The sequence below is a fragment of the Lichenostomus cassidix genome, chromosome 9 (genome assembly GCF_008360975.1).
Source record: "Lichenostomus cassidix isolate B80296 chromosome 9, HeHo_3.0, whole genome shotgun sequence".
Taxonomy (NCBI): domain Eukaryota; kingdom Metazoa; phylum Chordata; class Aves; order Passeriformes; family Meliphagidae; genus Lichenostomus; species Lichenostomus cassidix.
In genome coordinates, this window is record NC_139490.1 from 8,409,163 (window position 1) to 8,420,533 (window position 11,371).

General features: G+C 54.8%; 1 protein-coding gene across 2 annotated transcripts; it reads right to left on the reverse strand.

Annotated features, from left to right (window-relative positions):
* Positions 1 to 544: 544 nt before the first annotated feature.
* Positions 545 to 11,359, reverse strand: ABCF3 (ATP binding cassette subfamily F member 3). 2 transcript variants are annotated; one of them, XM_085069211.1, is made up of 21 exons: positions 11,202 to 11,358; positions 10,858 to 11,005; positions 10,704 to 10,783; positions 10,313 to 10,368; positions 8,514 to 8,611; positions 8,281 to 8,403; positions 7,721 to 7,987; positions 7,436 to 7,516; positions 6,889 to 6,948; positions 6,518 to 6,574; positions 6,295 to 6,317; positions 5,640 to 5,695; positions 5,306 to 5,506; positions 5,071 to 5,147; positions 4,782 to 4,826; positions 4,335 to 4,467; positions 3,656 to 3,744; positions 3,374 to 3,465; positions 2,721 to 2,853; positions 2,278 to 2,365; positions 545 to 1,463 (listed from the first exon to the last, which is right to left on the reverse strand). In XM_085069211.1, exons 1-21 carry the CDS (start codon positions 11,272 to 11,274, stop codon positions 1,305 to 1,307), a joined length of 2,139 nt encoding a protein of 712 aa, XP_084925337.1. In that variant the 5' UTR covers positions 11,275 to 11,358; the 3' UTR covers positions 545 to 1,304. The 2 variants fall into 2 exon arrangements, with proteins under 2 accessions (XP_084925337.1, XP_084925338.1); XM_085069212.1 differs by lacking the exons at positions 545 to 1,463; positions 2,278 to 2,365 and adding an exon at positions 4,051 to 4,210 and having other exon boundaries at positions 11,202 to 11,359.
* Positions 11,360 to 11,371: the final 12 nt, after the last annotated feature.

Below are 11,371 nucleotides of genomic sequence, written 5' to 3' on the forward strand. Positions count from 1 at the left end.
ACCCACAGGCTCTCGATCTGCTCATGGCTGTTACTCAGAAGCAGCTCTTCACTATCCATCCCTTCCTTAACAAAGTCGAACACCCCTGCCCCTCCTCTCCTGCCTCTCTTCTGAAATCCTGTAGCCCTCCATTGCAGTGTTCCAATTGCATGATGTGCCTCATTGTTTCTTTGACAGCAATTATGTCAATTTTTTAATTGCTCCATGGTTTCCATCTCCTCTTGCTTGTTACCCATGCTGCATGCATCGATGTGGGGACACTTCAGCTGGGCTATGGGCCTCTTCACTGTTTGGGAGGACCCCTTCCTAATAAATGCTTTGAGATGATTTATGGGTATTACCCTGTTGCCTCCTACGGTGTTGGTGTTTCCTCTCCGACACCCAGAAATACATCCCCTTACCCTGCTCAATATAATTTAAAGCTCTGCCCCCCTTCTCCTGCCCCTCTTCAGCCCACTCCCCCCCTCAAACCACAACCCTCCAGGTACAGGACAACAACCCCTCCAAAAACCAAGCCCCAGAGCCCCTCAAGGAAAGGAGAGCGTTGCACCCACTGCGTCCTGGGTTTATTTACACCACAACCTCTGTGTGAGTGGGCAGGGAGGGATACCAGGCAGCCCACCCCAGGGCAGCCCACCCCTGGGCCAGTTCAAAGGCAAGGCAGGCAGCGAGGCGTACCGGCAGCAGCACAGGGAAAGGAGCAGGGATCACACCCAGGAGAGCTGGGTGCTGGCTCCCTCGGCACTACAGACGTAAGCGAGCCCCAGCATCAGGGGACTGGGGAAGAGGCAGGGGTCACTTTTAGCAGCAAAGGCCTCGTTTCCCTCCAAGGCAGCAGGGAGGACAGTGGCATGTGATGGAGCCAGACTAGTGCTCAGGCAGTCAAACAAAAAAACAAAGAAAAAGGCAGAGGGTGAAGCAAAGAAACACGGAGAACAGCTCTTCCGCCCTGCAGAGCACGGAGTTAAACTGAGGGTTGGGGTGCTCTGCCTTCCCTCCTCTCGGCACAGCAGCAGCTCCAGGCACAGCCTTCCCAGGGTGCCCAGTGCTGGGCACAGCCCTGACCAGTGGCAGAGCCCCTGGCGTGCCTCTGGCCACACACACCAGACTCCTGCTCCCACGCTGTCCTTCTGCCCGGCCCCGGGAGGGGAGGGGAGAGCAGTTCAGGTGGCAGTTTGATGGCATGGCTGACGGTCCATGTGGGCAGCAGCGTCCTCGGCGCTCTGCCAGGCACATTTGGGATGGATGCCGAGGTGGCTGAGCTTTGCCCTGCAGCCCCCAGCGCAGTCCAGCTCCCGACTCCCTTATAGGAATCCCTCCTTCCGGAACTGCTCCTTCAGGATGTCTCTGTACTGGTCAAAGCCACCCTCGATGCGTGTCACGGTGGCGTTTTCACACACCCACAGCTCCTGGCACACCAGGCGGATGAAGCGCTCGTCGTGGGACACCAGGATTAAACCACCCTGCCAACACACAAGGGGGAAAATTGGGAACTTAGTGGAGCACAACCCAGGGTGCAGGGCTGGTGGCATGGAGATGGTGTGCCTCTGTCCAGCCTGTGCCCAGCACTTCAGGTTTCCATCAGTTTCAGGAAAAACTTAGAAGTATTTTACTGGCAAGGACTTCATCCCAACCTTTTCTTCCTTCAGGGGGACAGACAGATCACCTACAGAGGAGATGTACAGCAGTAACATATTTAGTCTCCACTCTCAGAATGCAAGTGCAAGGTTTGTTACTGCCTCTCCAGGTCTCCAACATCTTTAAGGATGGAGAATCCACAAAAAGTCAGTAATAGTGAAAAGGTGTCTGGGTAAGGCCCCGAGCAACCTCAGCTAAGCTTTTCTTTCACAGGAAAACTGCCCCAACCTGAGCAACAACCAGTGAGATCAAGGTTGATCACAGTGGTATCTGGAGGCTGAATCTTTGGAGATCAGGCATAAAACGTGCCTAAGGAAGATCTAAGCAGCTCCAAGGCAGGGCTGGGAGCTGCACACAGCACATGAGAAGTCACAGAGCAGAGGAGACTAGTGAGGATGGGAAAAAGTGCTCTCTGGGCTGCTACTGCCTCTCGGCCATTCCTAGCCAAAGCCAGCAAGTAAACAAACCACCAGGATGGATAGGTAAGGCAGAAACATGACTCATTTCCCAAATTCAGTCCTAGAATTGAAGTCACTGCTGGTATGTCACCATCCACATCTTGCTGAGATACCAAAGAACCTGAGCTGGAGGCTGCAGGAAATGTTACAAAAACAGGAGATACTGTTGGGGGAAACTTACCCGGAACTTATTCAGTGCCTTTGCCAGTGCCTCAATGGTCTCCATGTCCAGGTGATTTGTTGGCTCATCCAGGATGTAGAAATTTGGACTGGAAGAGAAGACAGCTCTGAGGATGCACTGAAACAGGCTCAGGCTGGGTCTGCACCCTGACTGCTGCTTTGGCTGCTTAGAGCCACAATCACTGGCATGTGTCTGGCCCCAGGATCGGCATTGCCAAGCTCCAGGAACACCTCTTACCCCTGAGAGCTCAAAGCAGTGGGAGAAAACACCTGCCCCTTTCCACACAGTCTCCCCAAGGTGACAACCTCCCTCTCCACAAAAACCCCCAAGGATAAGGCTTCCATGGGGTAGCAGAAAGTCCCTGAATGCCTGCCTTCCTCCTGGTGAAGCAAGCTCCAGGGATGAAGCCATGCACAGATCAACTGCATTTGAGAGAAAATTACCGGGACATAGTCATCTGGGCGAAGGCCACACGACTCTTCTGACCTCCAGACAGGCTGGCCACAGGACGCACGGCCAGCTCTCCGGAGATGCCGTAGCTCCCCAGCTGATGTCGGTACTCCTCCTCTGTCTTCCCTGCAGGATCATGTCACAACACAGCTATGGCACCCCTGGGGTGACACAGGGCTGCAGCAAGGCACTTCCAGGCAATTCCCTCCCAAGCCAAGGGTTTGCAGGGAAAACCTGACTGACACAATCAGGACAGGGGCTGCAGGGCTGGTGACTGACTCCAAGTGATGTTACCCCCAAGTCCCTATCACCATGTGATGCAATGTCAAGTAATGGAGAAAGGAACCAGAGGTTTTGGCAGCTGGGGAAGGGGGATCCAGTGCTCATGCTATGAGCAGGAAAGCAGGTCATCTGCCCCCAAAACTTGGCACTGGCCTGTGATCTGCAGACTGCCAGCTACCCCTGCTTCTCATGGCTGGTGACCTGAACTCGGCTGAGTGAGGGGAGTTATCCCAGAGCTGGCAGTGACCCTTAAACACTGATGGGATAGAGCTTTCTGCCCAGGACCATGGACAAATCAATGCTACTCTGTGCACAGCAAAGGAGACCTCAATAGCCTAGATCTTCTGGGATCAACAAAACTCACCTGGGAACTTTCTTGCCAGTAACTCTACAGCACTAATGTTCAAGTCTAATTGATCCACATGGTGCTGGGTGAAATAACCGATCTTTAGATTTCTGCAAAATGAGAAGAGGGACTGGGAGCTGGTACCACGTCCTACAACCACAGCATTCACAGCTGCAGTGCTGGAAGAGGGTACATGTGTGGGTGTACTGGACCCATCCCGGTCGCTCAATCAGCCACTGCTCCAAGCCCCAGGAGCAGTGCACCATTCCTCCCAGTCCCCCAGCCCTTCCTATCAGGTACCTGTGAGCATGTCTGATCCCTCTGACTGGTGCCAGTTCCCCCATTAAGATCTTTAGCATGGTTGACTTGCCAGCTCCGTTTTCCCCAACCTAGAGAAGCAGCAGCAGCATTGGAGAATGTGAAATCCATGAAGGCACTTCAGAGAGGGGGGCAGTGATCAGGGAATTTCAGCTCTCATGGATGATGAGAGACAGAAGGATAGAGCATAAACAGTGACTTCAGCTACCAGGCAGCTGCATTTCTGTCACTGACAAATAGCACTGGCAGCAGTGCCAGATGTTCCCTCCCCAACCCTCAAGCCTAAGGATTACCTGGTCCCAGCCCCATTTGTGAGCACAGTGTCTGCTGCCCCATCCAGTGTAGCAGGGCCCCCACTACATGCTGCTGTCACCTACCAGGAGTCACATATGGACCCAGTCTCTTCTCAGAGGCATCCAGTGAAAGGATGAAATCACAAATTCTAACTGGTACTAGGAAAAATGTTCCAATGTTCCTCAAAATGAGGATGATCAAATGCTGTGATGGGACCCAGCGGAATGGAAGAAATAGTCCTCCCTGGAAATCCAGAATTCAGCTGGACAAGGACCTGAGCAACCTGACCTATAATCAAAGCTATCCCTGCTTTGAGCAGGGTGCTCCCCAAGTCCCTCATAGCCCGTTATTCTGCAATCCCACATACCACACAGATGCGGGACTCCAGGTCAGCAGAGACAGACAGGGAACGAAAGATGTAGTGACTTGGCTCGTAATAGAAATCTACTTCATCCAGCTGCAGGATTGGGGGGGAGAACTTCTCAAAGCCATCGGGGAACCTGAGAAGGAAGGAAGAGGTGAGAGATGGCCAAGAACTTCAGACACACACCACCCCACCGGAACAACCTCTGTAACCTCACAGGTCACAAAGGGAGCTCCCTCCCATGCAGGGCCTCTGGGAAGGATGGTCACACAAGGCAACAAAGACCTGCAGCCTTGACCCCAAGAGGGAACCCAGCCTGAATGTGGGAACCTATCTGGGCTCCCTGTCAGAGTAAGGCTGGCCCACACAAAGTTGGGACACAACCCTGGAGAAGCTCCTGTCAGAAATGGAGCCAGCTACCCTCCAAACAATGGCTCAGGGAACACTTACTTGATGATCACCTCAGTTTCCTTCTCCACAGGTTTCAGCTGTGGCCTGCAAGAAGAGGAGACACATAACCAAGGTGCTTTGCACTGTGGGTGTGTGCTCCCACACCAGAAGCCCAGGTAGAGTCTTCAGCTCTGTGACACCTCATCCTAACCAAAGCATCTGGACCAGACACAAGCACCCAAAAAGCACAAACCACAACTGTATCTGCCAGGCACTCTGGAAACCTCCATTTCTGCCCAAGAGCACTGACCCTTTCCCACCTCTAGAGAGGAGCAGGACAGGCACTCACAGCTTCTCCAATAGCTTGATCTTGCTCTGGACTTGGGATGCCCGGTTGGCATTGTAGCGAAAGCGGTCAATGAAAACCTGTGAGATAGAAAACCATCAGAGAGCCCCAAGTCCCCTTCAGCACCAGCCACCCTGCTCCACTGCCAAATCTTCTACAGCAATACAACCACTAAGGCAGAGAGAAAGGGACAAGGCTGGGAGAAGAATGCCGCAGCTCCAGTGGCTTCTCCCAGTACCTGGATGTGCTCACGGTACTGTTGCTGGGCTTCATACTCTCGCTGCTGGTTCTTCAGCCGTTCCTCCTTGGTCTTCATGAAGTTCTCAAAGTCCCCACGGTACATGTCCAGCCGCTGCGAGTGCAGGTGGATGATATCTGTGGCCACTGCGTTCAGGAAGTTCCTGTCGTGGGACACCACCAGGATGGTCGACTGCCAGGTCTGGAGGAGACAGCAAGAGGGAGGCTTGAGAACCATCAAGCCAGAGCACAGGGGCTGGTCCCACCACCCAGCGAGGTGAGGAGATCTCCATCCCTCACCCTTTCTTTGCATCAAGGCTCCTGCCCTCCCCTACCTGCAGGTAGGCCTCCAACCACAAAATTGCCCTCACATCCAGCATGTTCGTTGGCTCTGAGGGGAGGGAAAAAGGCACTGAGGTCAGGAGGGATGGGGATGGCTGGATTGTGGTTTTTTTCCCATAGCAAAGCCTAGTGATCTGCATTGAGGAGGAAGAGAGCCTGAGTGGGGACCTTCCCCACCCAGCTCAGGGGATTCATGTGTAAGGTGTGATGCACAGGGGCATCAGGGGCACAGGCAGGGATGGTCCCCCCACTCCATATCAGTGTCCAGACCCTGGTGCCCCATAGCAGCACCTCACCCATATCCCCTACCCCAGCTGGGCACCCCCTGCAGTGAAGTGACTTCCTCCAGCACAGTTTGGCAGCCAGGGTGCATCCCAGGTACTGGCAAGGGAAAGGGACCAAAACCTGGGGCAGGATGACATGCAGACCACCTGACTGGGGCATGGAGCAAGGCTCTGCTGAGCACACTGAGAGCTGCTGCCCAGGCAGACTTCCCTGTGCCACTGCTGCCAACCATGCTGCCAGGCCAGCCCGACGTACAGGGCTATTTTGAGCAGGCAGATAAAGGCCATGGCATGTTCCCAACCCCAGGAAGGGCACAGGCAGGTCCAGCAGTGGTGTCAGAGGGGACTCACAGTATCAACTTACCATCCAGCAGAAGGAGATCTGGCCTAGAAAAAAAAAGGATATGGGTATCAGAAGCAGAAAGAGGACAGGGTCAGTGCAGGGTGTCTCATCAAACACACAATGTTGCAGTGTCTCCAGTGCCTCCCCACCTTGAGACCCTGGGTTGAGAGGACCCTCAGGCAGCACCTCACAGCATGGGCATCAAGGAGGCTTAACCCCATAGCATTAAGGCCTAGACACCAACCTGGCAAACAGGGCTCTGGCTAAGGCCAGTCTCATTCTCCAGCCTCCAGAAAACTCTCTGAGGAGAGAAGATGCAGAGAGGGGTTACTGTTCAACACAGAATCACTCTGTGTTTGCCAGCCTGCAGGATCCCTTCTCCCCCGTGGCTCTTCTGTCACCCAGAGGCAGCTTGTCCCTGCAGAGATTTCAGGCACAGCACAAGATCTGCGGTCCAGCAGGAAGGTGGTTTGGCAACCCCAGGGCAGGAGACCACATTGGACAGGCAGGAATAGACCCTTGTTCTTCCTTACAGCCACAGCAGTGCCTAGAGGCTCGCTTGGAACATCTCCCCAGCCCCATCTCTGCCTCAGTGCCCAAAGTCTGGAAACTTACTTGGTTGTCTGTTGTTGCATCTTTGCACTAAAGCCCAGCCCAGCAAGAATGACGGATGCCCTGGGGAAAAGGGGAGAGAACTGGAATCCAGCTACAGCATCCAACAGCAGTGCACAGTCCGAGGTCTCAGACCCACAACCACCAAGGGAACTCTGCTACATATTTTAAAGCCATTCTGGTGTAGGAAAACTTCCCTGCACACCCGAGAGAAGCACTTGGCTGGGAAACACAGCCCAGCAGGGCACAACATCCACATGAAGTCCCAGGAGTTTTGCAAGGAGTTTTCATCTCTTTGGCCAGGAAGAGAGTCACACCACTACCACCACCCCAAAAACTCTCCCCAGGCACCAGGAATCTAGGGAGGTTGGAGAGGAGCAGTAGCAACAATTCAAGCCATTTGGAGCAAAAAAAAATCCCTCTAGTTTCAGTGGAAAGCCCTATCCCCACATGCTGTATCCCAGAGTCACAGCATCACCATTCCATTACCCAAACCACTGCTCAGCTCTGGCCATGTCAACACACAGTGGTGCTCACAGGGCTGTCTCACCTCGCTGGGGCCTTGTCTGCCTCAATCTCCTCCAGTTTAGCATAGATCTCTGACAGTCTGGCACCTTCTGTCCCATCTCCCCTAGGGCAGAAAAAGGAGGAGTATGTGAGACTCTACAAGTCAGGGTTTGTGTGCTGTGGGAGGCTGATATCCCTAGGTAGGACTAAGGTGTGCAAGATGCAACCCAACCCCACCACAGCCTTTCTTTGGAAGGGAGAGATCTCAGAATGAGACCTCATTGTCAAGGGGTCAAAAAAGGGCTGGAAATCCAGGGGAACACCTCACCTGCCAGCATTGATCTTGGCTGTCAGGTCCTTCTCCTCCTGGAGTAGGCTTTCCCGAGTGGTGTCACACTCCAGCACACTCTGCAACGCTGGTGTATCATCCCCTGCCACCTCCTGCTCCACATGCAGGATGCTGATGTGTGAGGGGATGCGCAGGCTCTGGCTGGCAATCATCTTCAGCAGCGTGGTCTTCCCCAGCCCATTCCTGCCCACCAGCCCGTAGCGCCGTCCAAAGGCCAGGTTCAGGTCTGCTCCCGTCAGCAGGACACTGAAGCAAGAGAACAGGCAGGTCCCTGGTGAGACTGTCCCAGAGAGAGAGACATATTCCCCACAGAGAGGGGATAACCAGCAGCCACCTGTCCCTGGTGCATTTCAGCCTGTGCTGGAGCCAAGCAACCATCACAGGGTTCTCCTGCCCAAAGCCGAGAGGGTCAGTGCCCACCTTGTTTCCTGATCTTTCCCAAACCCTCTGTAATTTCTCAGCTGCTCTCTAATCCAGTCTCAATGCCCCATGGTGCAAAATCCCAGCCAGGATCTGTCCCACATCCCCAGCACACTCACCGCTCACCGAAGGACACGTCGAAGTTCTTGATGCGCACATCATACGACTTGTTCTTGCCTGATGACTCCATGCGAGTCTCCTTCTTGCTGGAAGCTTGGCTGGCAGACGCCTCCTCAAGGACTCTGCGGACAGGCAGAACAGAGGGGCTCAGCAGGAAAGCTCTGGTACAGCCAGATCCCAGCCATGCTCAGCAGAGCAGGATGGGGATGTTCAAAGTGCCCTCCATGCTCACACAGGGCCGGATGACTTCAGGGAATCCCGCTCCAGCCTCTTGTCCTGCTTGGCTTTCAGCCTGGCTTCCGCCTTCTCCAGTTTCTTGGCATTCACCATCTGGGACACAGCACAGAGAGTTTGAAGAAGAGAGAGCATCTTCAGCAAAACTCCCAAAAGCTCAGCTCTGGGAGAAAAAAGATCAATCAACCTCTCAAGCCTGGAAGAAAGGGAGGGAGGAAGGACAGGGAAACTGGGATGGATTCAAGCATATTTTGAGGATGGTTAATCAGGCCAGGAAGCTTCTTCAGGAATGAAGTCCTAAATCAATAGCTCATACACAAATTTTGCCTCAGCAAGGCAGAAGTTTTGGCTGACCCTATCGTACAGTCAGTTTCTCTAGTTCCAAGGATCTGGACCAGACAAGTCACTTCAACAGCAGCAACCTGCTATCCCAGTGCCTCCTCTGGTATACCCTGCATGCACCCTCAAGTGCACCACGAGTTTCCCTTCCCAACACAATAAACATTAGCCAGTCCAGAACAAACTCTTCTTGAGCAGTGGATCAGAGACAAAAAGCATTTAATTAATCCTGAAGGCAAGAAGATGCCAAGTGTTTTAACCTGGCTTCTGGTCTTGGCCAGGCTTTCAGCCCACTCCAGCTTATTCCTGCATCAAGTCAAATATTTGTGGCTGACCAAGAACACTCCTAGATATTTCCAGGCAACTCTGCAGGCACCAGAGCATGCTACAGACCTGCATGCCAGACTGAAGAGTGTCTTGTTACTAGAGCTGCGACCCCACACCTACAGACAGATTGAGTCACTCTGTAAACTATACCCATCTGAACCTCTCAGTAAGACACGTCCTCCAAAGCTCAAAAGGCCTCCCAAGGCCTTCTCTGAATCGTCTCCAATTTTTCTGAAGATCCTTTTTTCATCTGCAGACACGAGAGTTGGAAAGCAAACCCAGCAGCAACAAACCCAGTGCCAAAACCAGCCACAGCTGCCAGTTTTTGCTTGAGTCCCGTTCAGACACGTGGGGATCATGTTAGGTCTCAGCCTCCAAGTGAAGGGTTCTCATCCTCAACACATTAACTCATGGAAAGGGAGCTCTGTGAGGGACCAGCCTGGCAAAGACACTGCCCTCATGTACAGCCGCTGCCATCCTTGCTTTGTGGATGTACAGCTGCACCTCACCCATGCTCAGGCTTTGGCACATCCAACGCAGATGGCAAGCCAGGTTGTTCCAGAGCAGCTACACATTCCATCAGTACAGATGTCCTGATTTCCTTAGGTCATGCATTGGAACTACTTCCAAACTTCTCTACTGATCTTATTTCCCAAACAACAGCAAGCTACAGCAGTCTCTAGAGCTGCACTTACAACCTCTCCACAGCAACTCTCTGCTGACTTGCCACCTGTAACATCCCCACATTCTGCTGTTACCCAGGACTTTGCCCCTCATTGATTACTCAAGATGTCATCCAGGTACATCCTATTTTCTCAATTAAAGGCCTTGCTAGAGGAGCCAAAGGTCCTCACGAAAGTCAGAGTTCACTAAGAAATTACAGCAAAATATATCTTGTCAAATTAATAAGCTGCTAACTCACGTTTAGCCTCTTCACCAGACCAAGGTCAAGAGTTTCCCAAATGACAGAGAGCCTGACAAGGAGGAGCAGTACCCCCTGCAGCTGTACTGGTAACCAGGATGCTGCCTGCCCTGGCTGCTCTCCAAGGGCGAGGTGGCTGGAGCAGGGCAGGGCACCTGCAGCCCCACGTGTCAGCTGCTCCCACAAGGAAGGGCACAGCCCCCACTTACCGAGGTCTGGCCTCTCTTCAGCAACAGCCCCGGCAGCAGGTCCGCGCTGGTGTCGCCTGCAAGGAGACAGTGGGGTTGGGGTTGGTGAGCACGTGTGGCAGGGAGGCTCTGCAAAGCCCTGCCTTAATGACCTCCCATGCCCAGACATGACTGATGCCTCTCCTAACAGGATGAGGAGACCAAAGGGCACCTCTCCTCCTTCACCTTCACCCCAGCTCACCCCGCGGGCACTGCTGCCCACAGTTCAGCAGCAGAATGAGACAGAGAGACGAGCCTGTGAGGGAGAGCCCGAGGCTCCTCTCCCCAAGGTCAGGGGAGCACACCCAATGCCCCGAGCCCTTCCGAGCTCCAGCACCCCGCTGGCAGGACACGAGCCTCGGGCATCACTCACCATATCCATCGGTGATCTGGGAAAGCTGGATGGGGGCATCCAGCAGCACCTGGCTGCAGCGCTGGGCTTGGCCCTCGTCCCTGCGGAGAGGAGGAGGAGGGTGAGGTGCGTGAGGGGGATGAGGGGGTGCGAGGGGGACGCCGAGTGCCCTTACAGCTGCAGGGTGTTGAAGAGGCGCTGGCAGATCTCCCTGATGGCGCCGTCGTCCTTGGTGTCCTGCGACACCTCCCGCAGCAGCTCGCCCACCGCCTCCTCGAGCTCGTCCACCGACTCGAAGTCCGCCCCGCTGCCGTGCAGGATCCCTGCGGGCACACGGCGCCGGCGCTGCACACCCCGCCGCTGTCGCGACAGGTGGCACCCGCCCGCTCCCGCTACCCCACCCCTCCCCGGCCGCCTGTCGCGATTCGGGCGCTGCCGCCTGTCGCCACAGCGGGGAGGTGTCGCGACATGCTGCGCGGAGGGAGGCCGAGCCACAGCGGGCAGGCCGGAGCCGCTCACCAGTCACGTAAGCGAAGAGCTCGCCGTCCAAGTCGGGGAACTCGGAGCGGAGGATGTCGGCGCAGGACGCCATGGCGGGGCGGGCCCGCCCCGCGGAGCCGCCGCCGCTCGGAGCCGGAAAGGACGGCGGGCGTCGCCGGGAAGGAGGCGGGCGGTCGCCATGGAGAGGG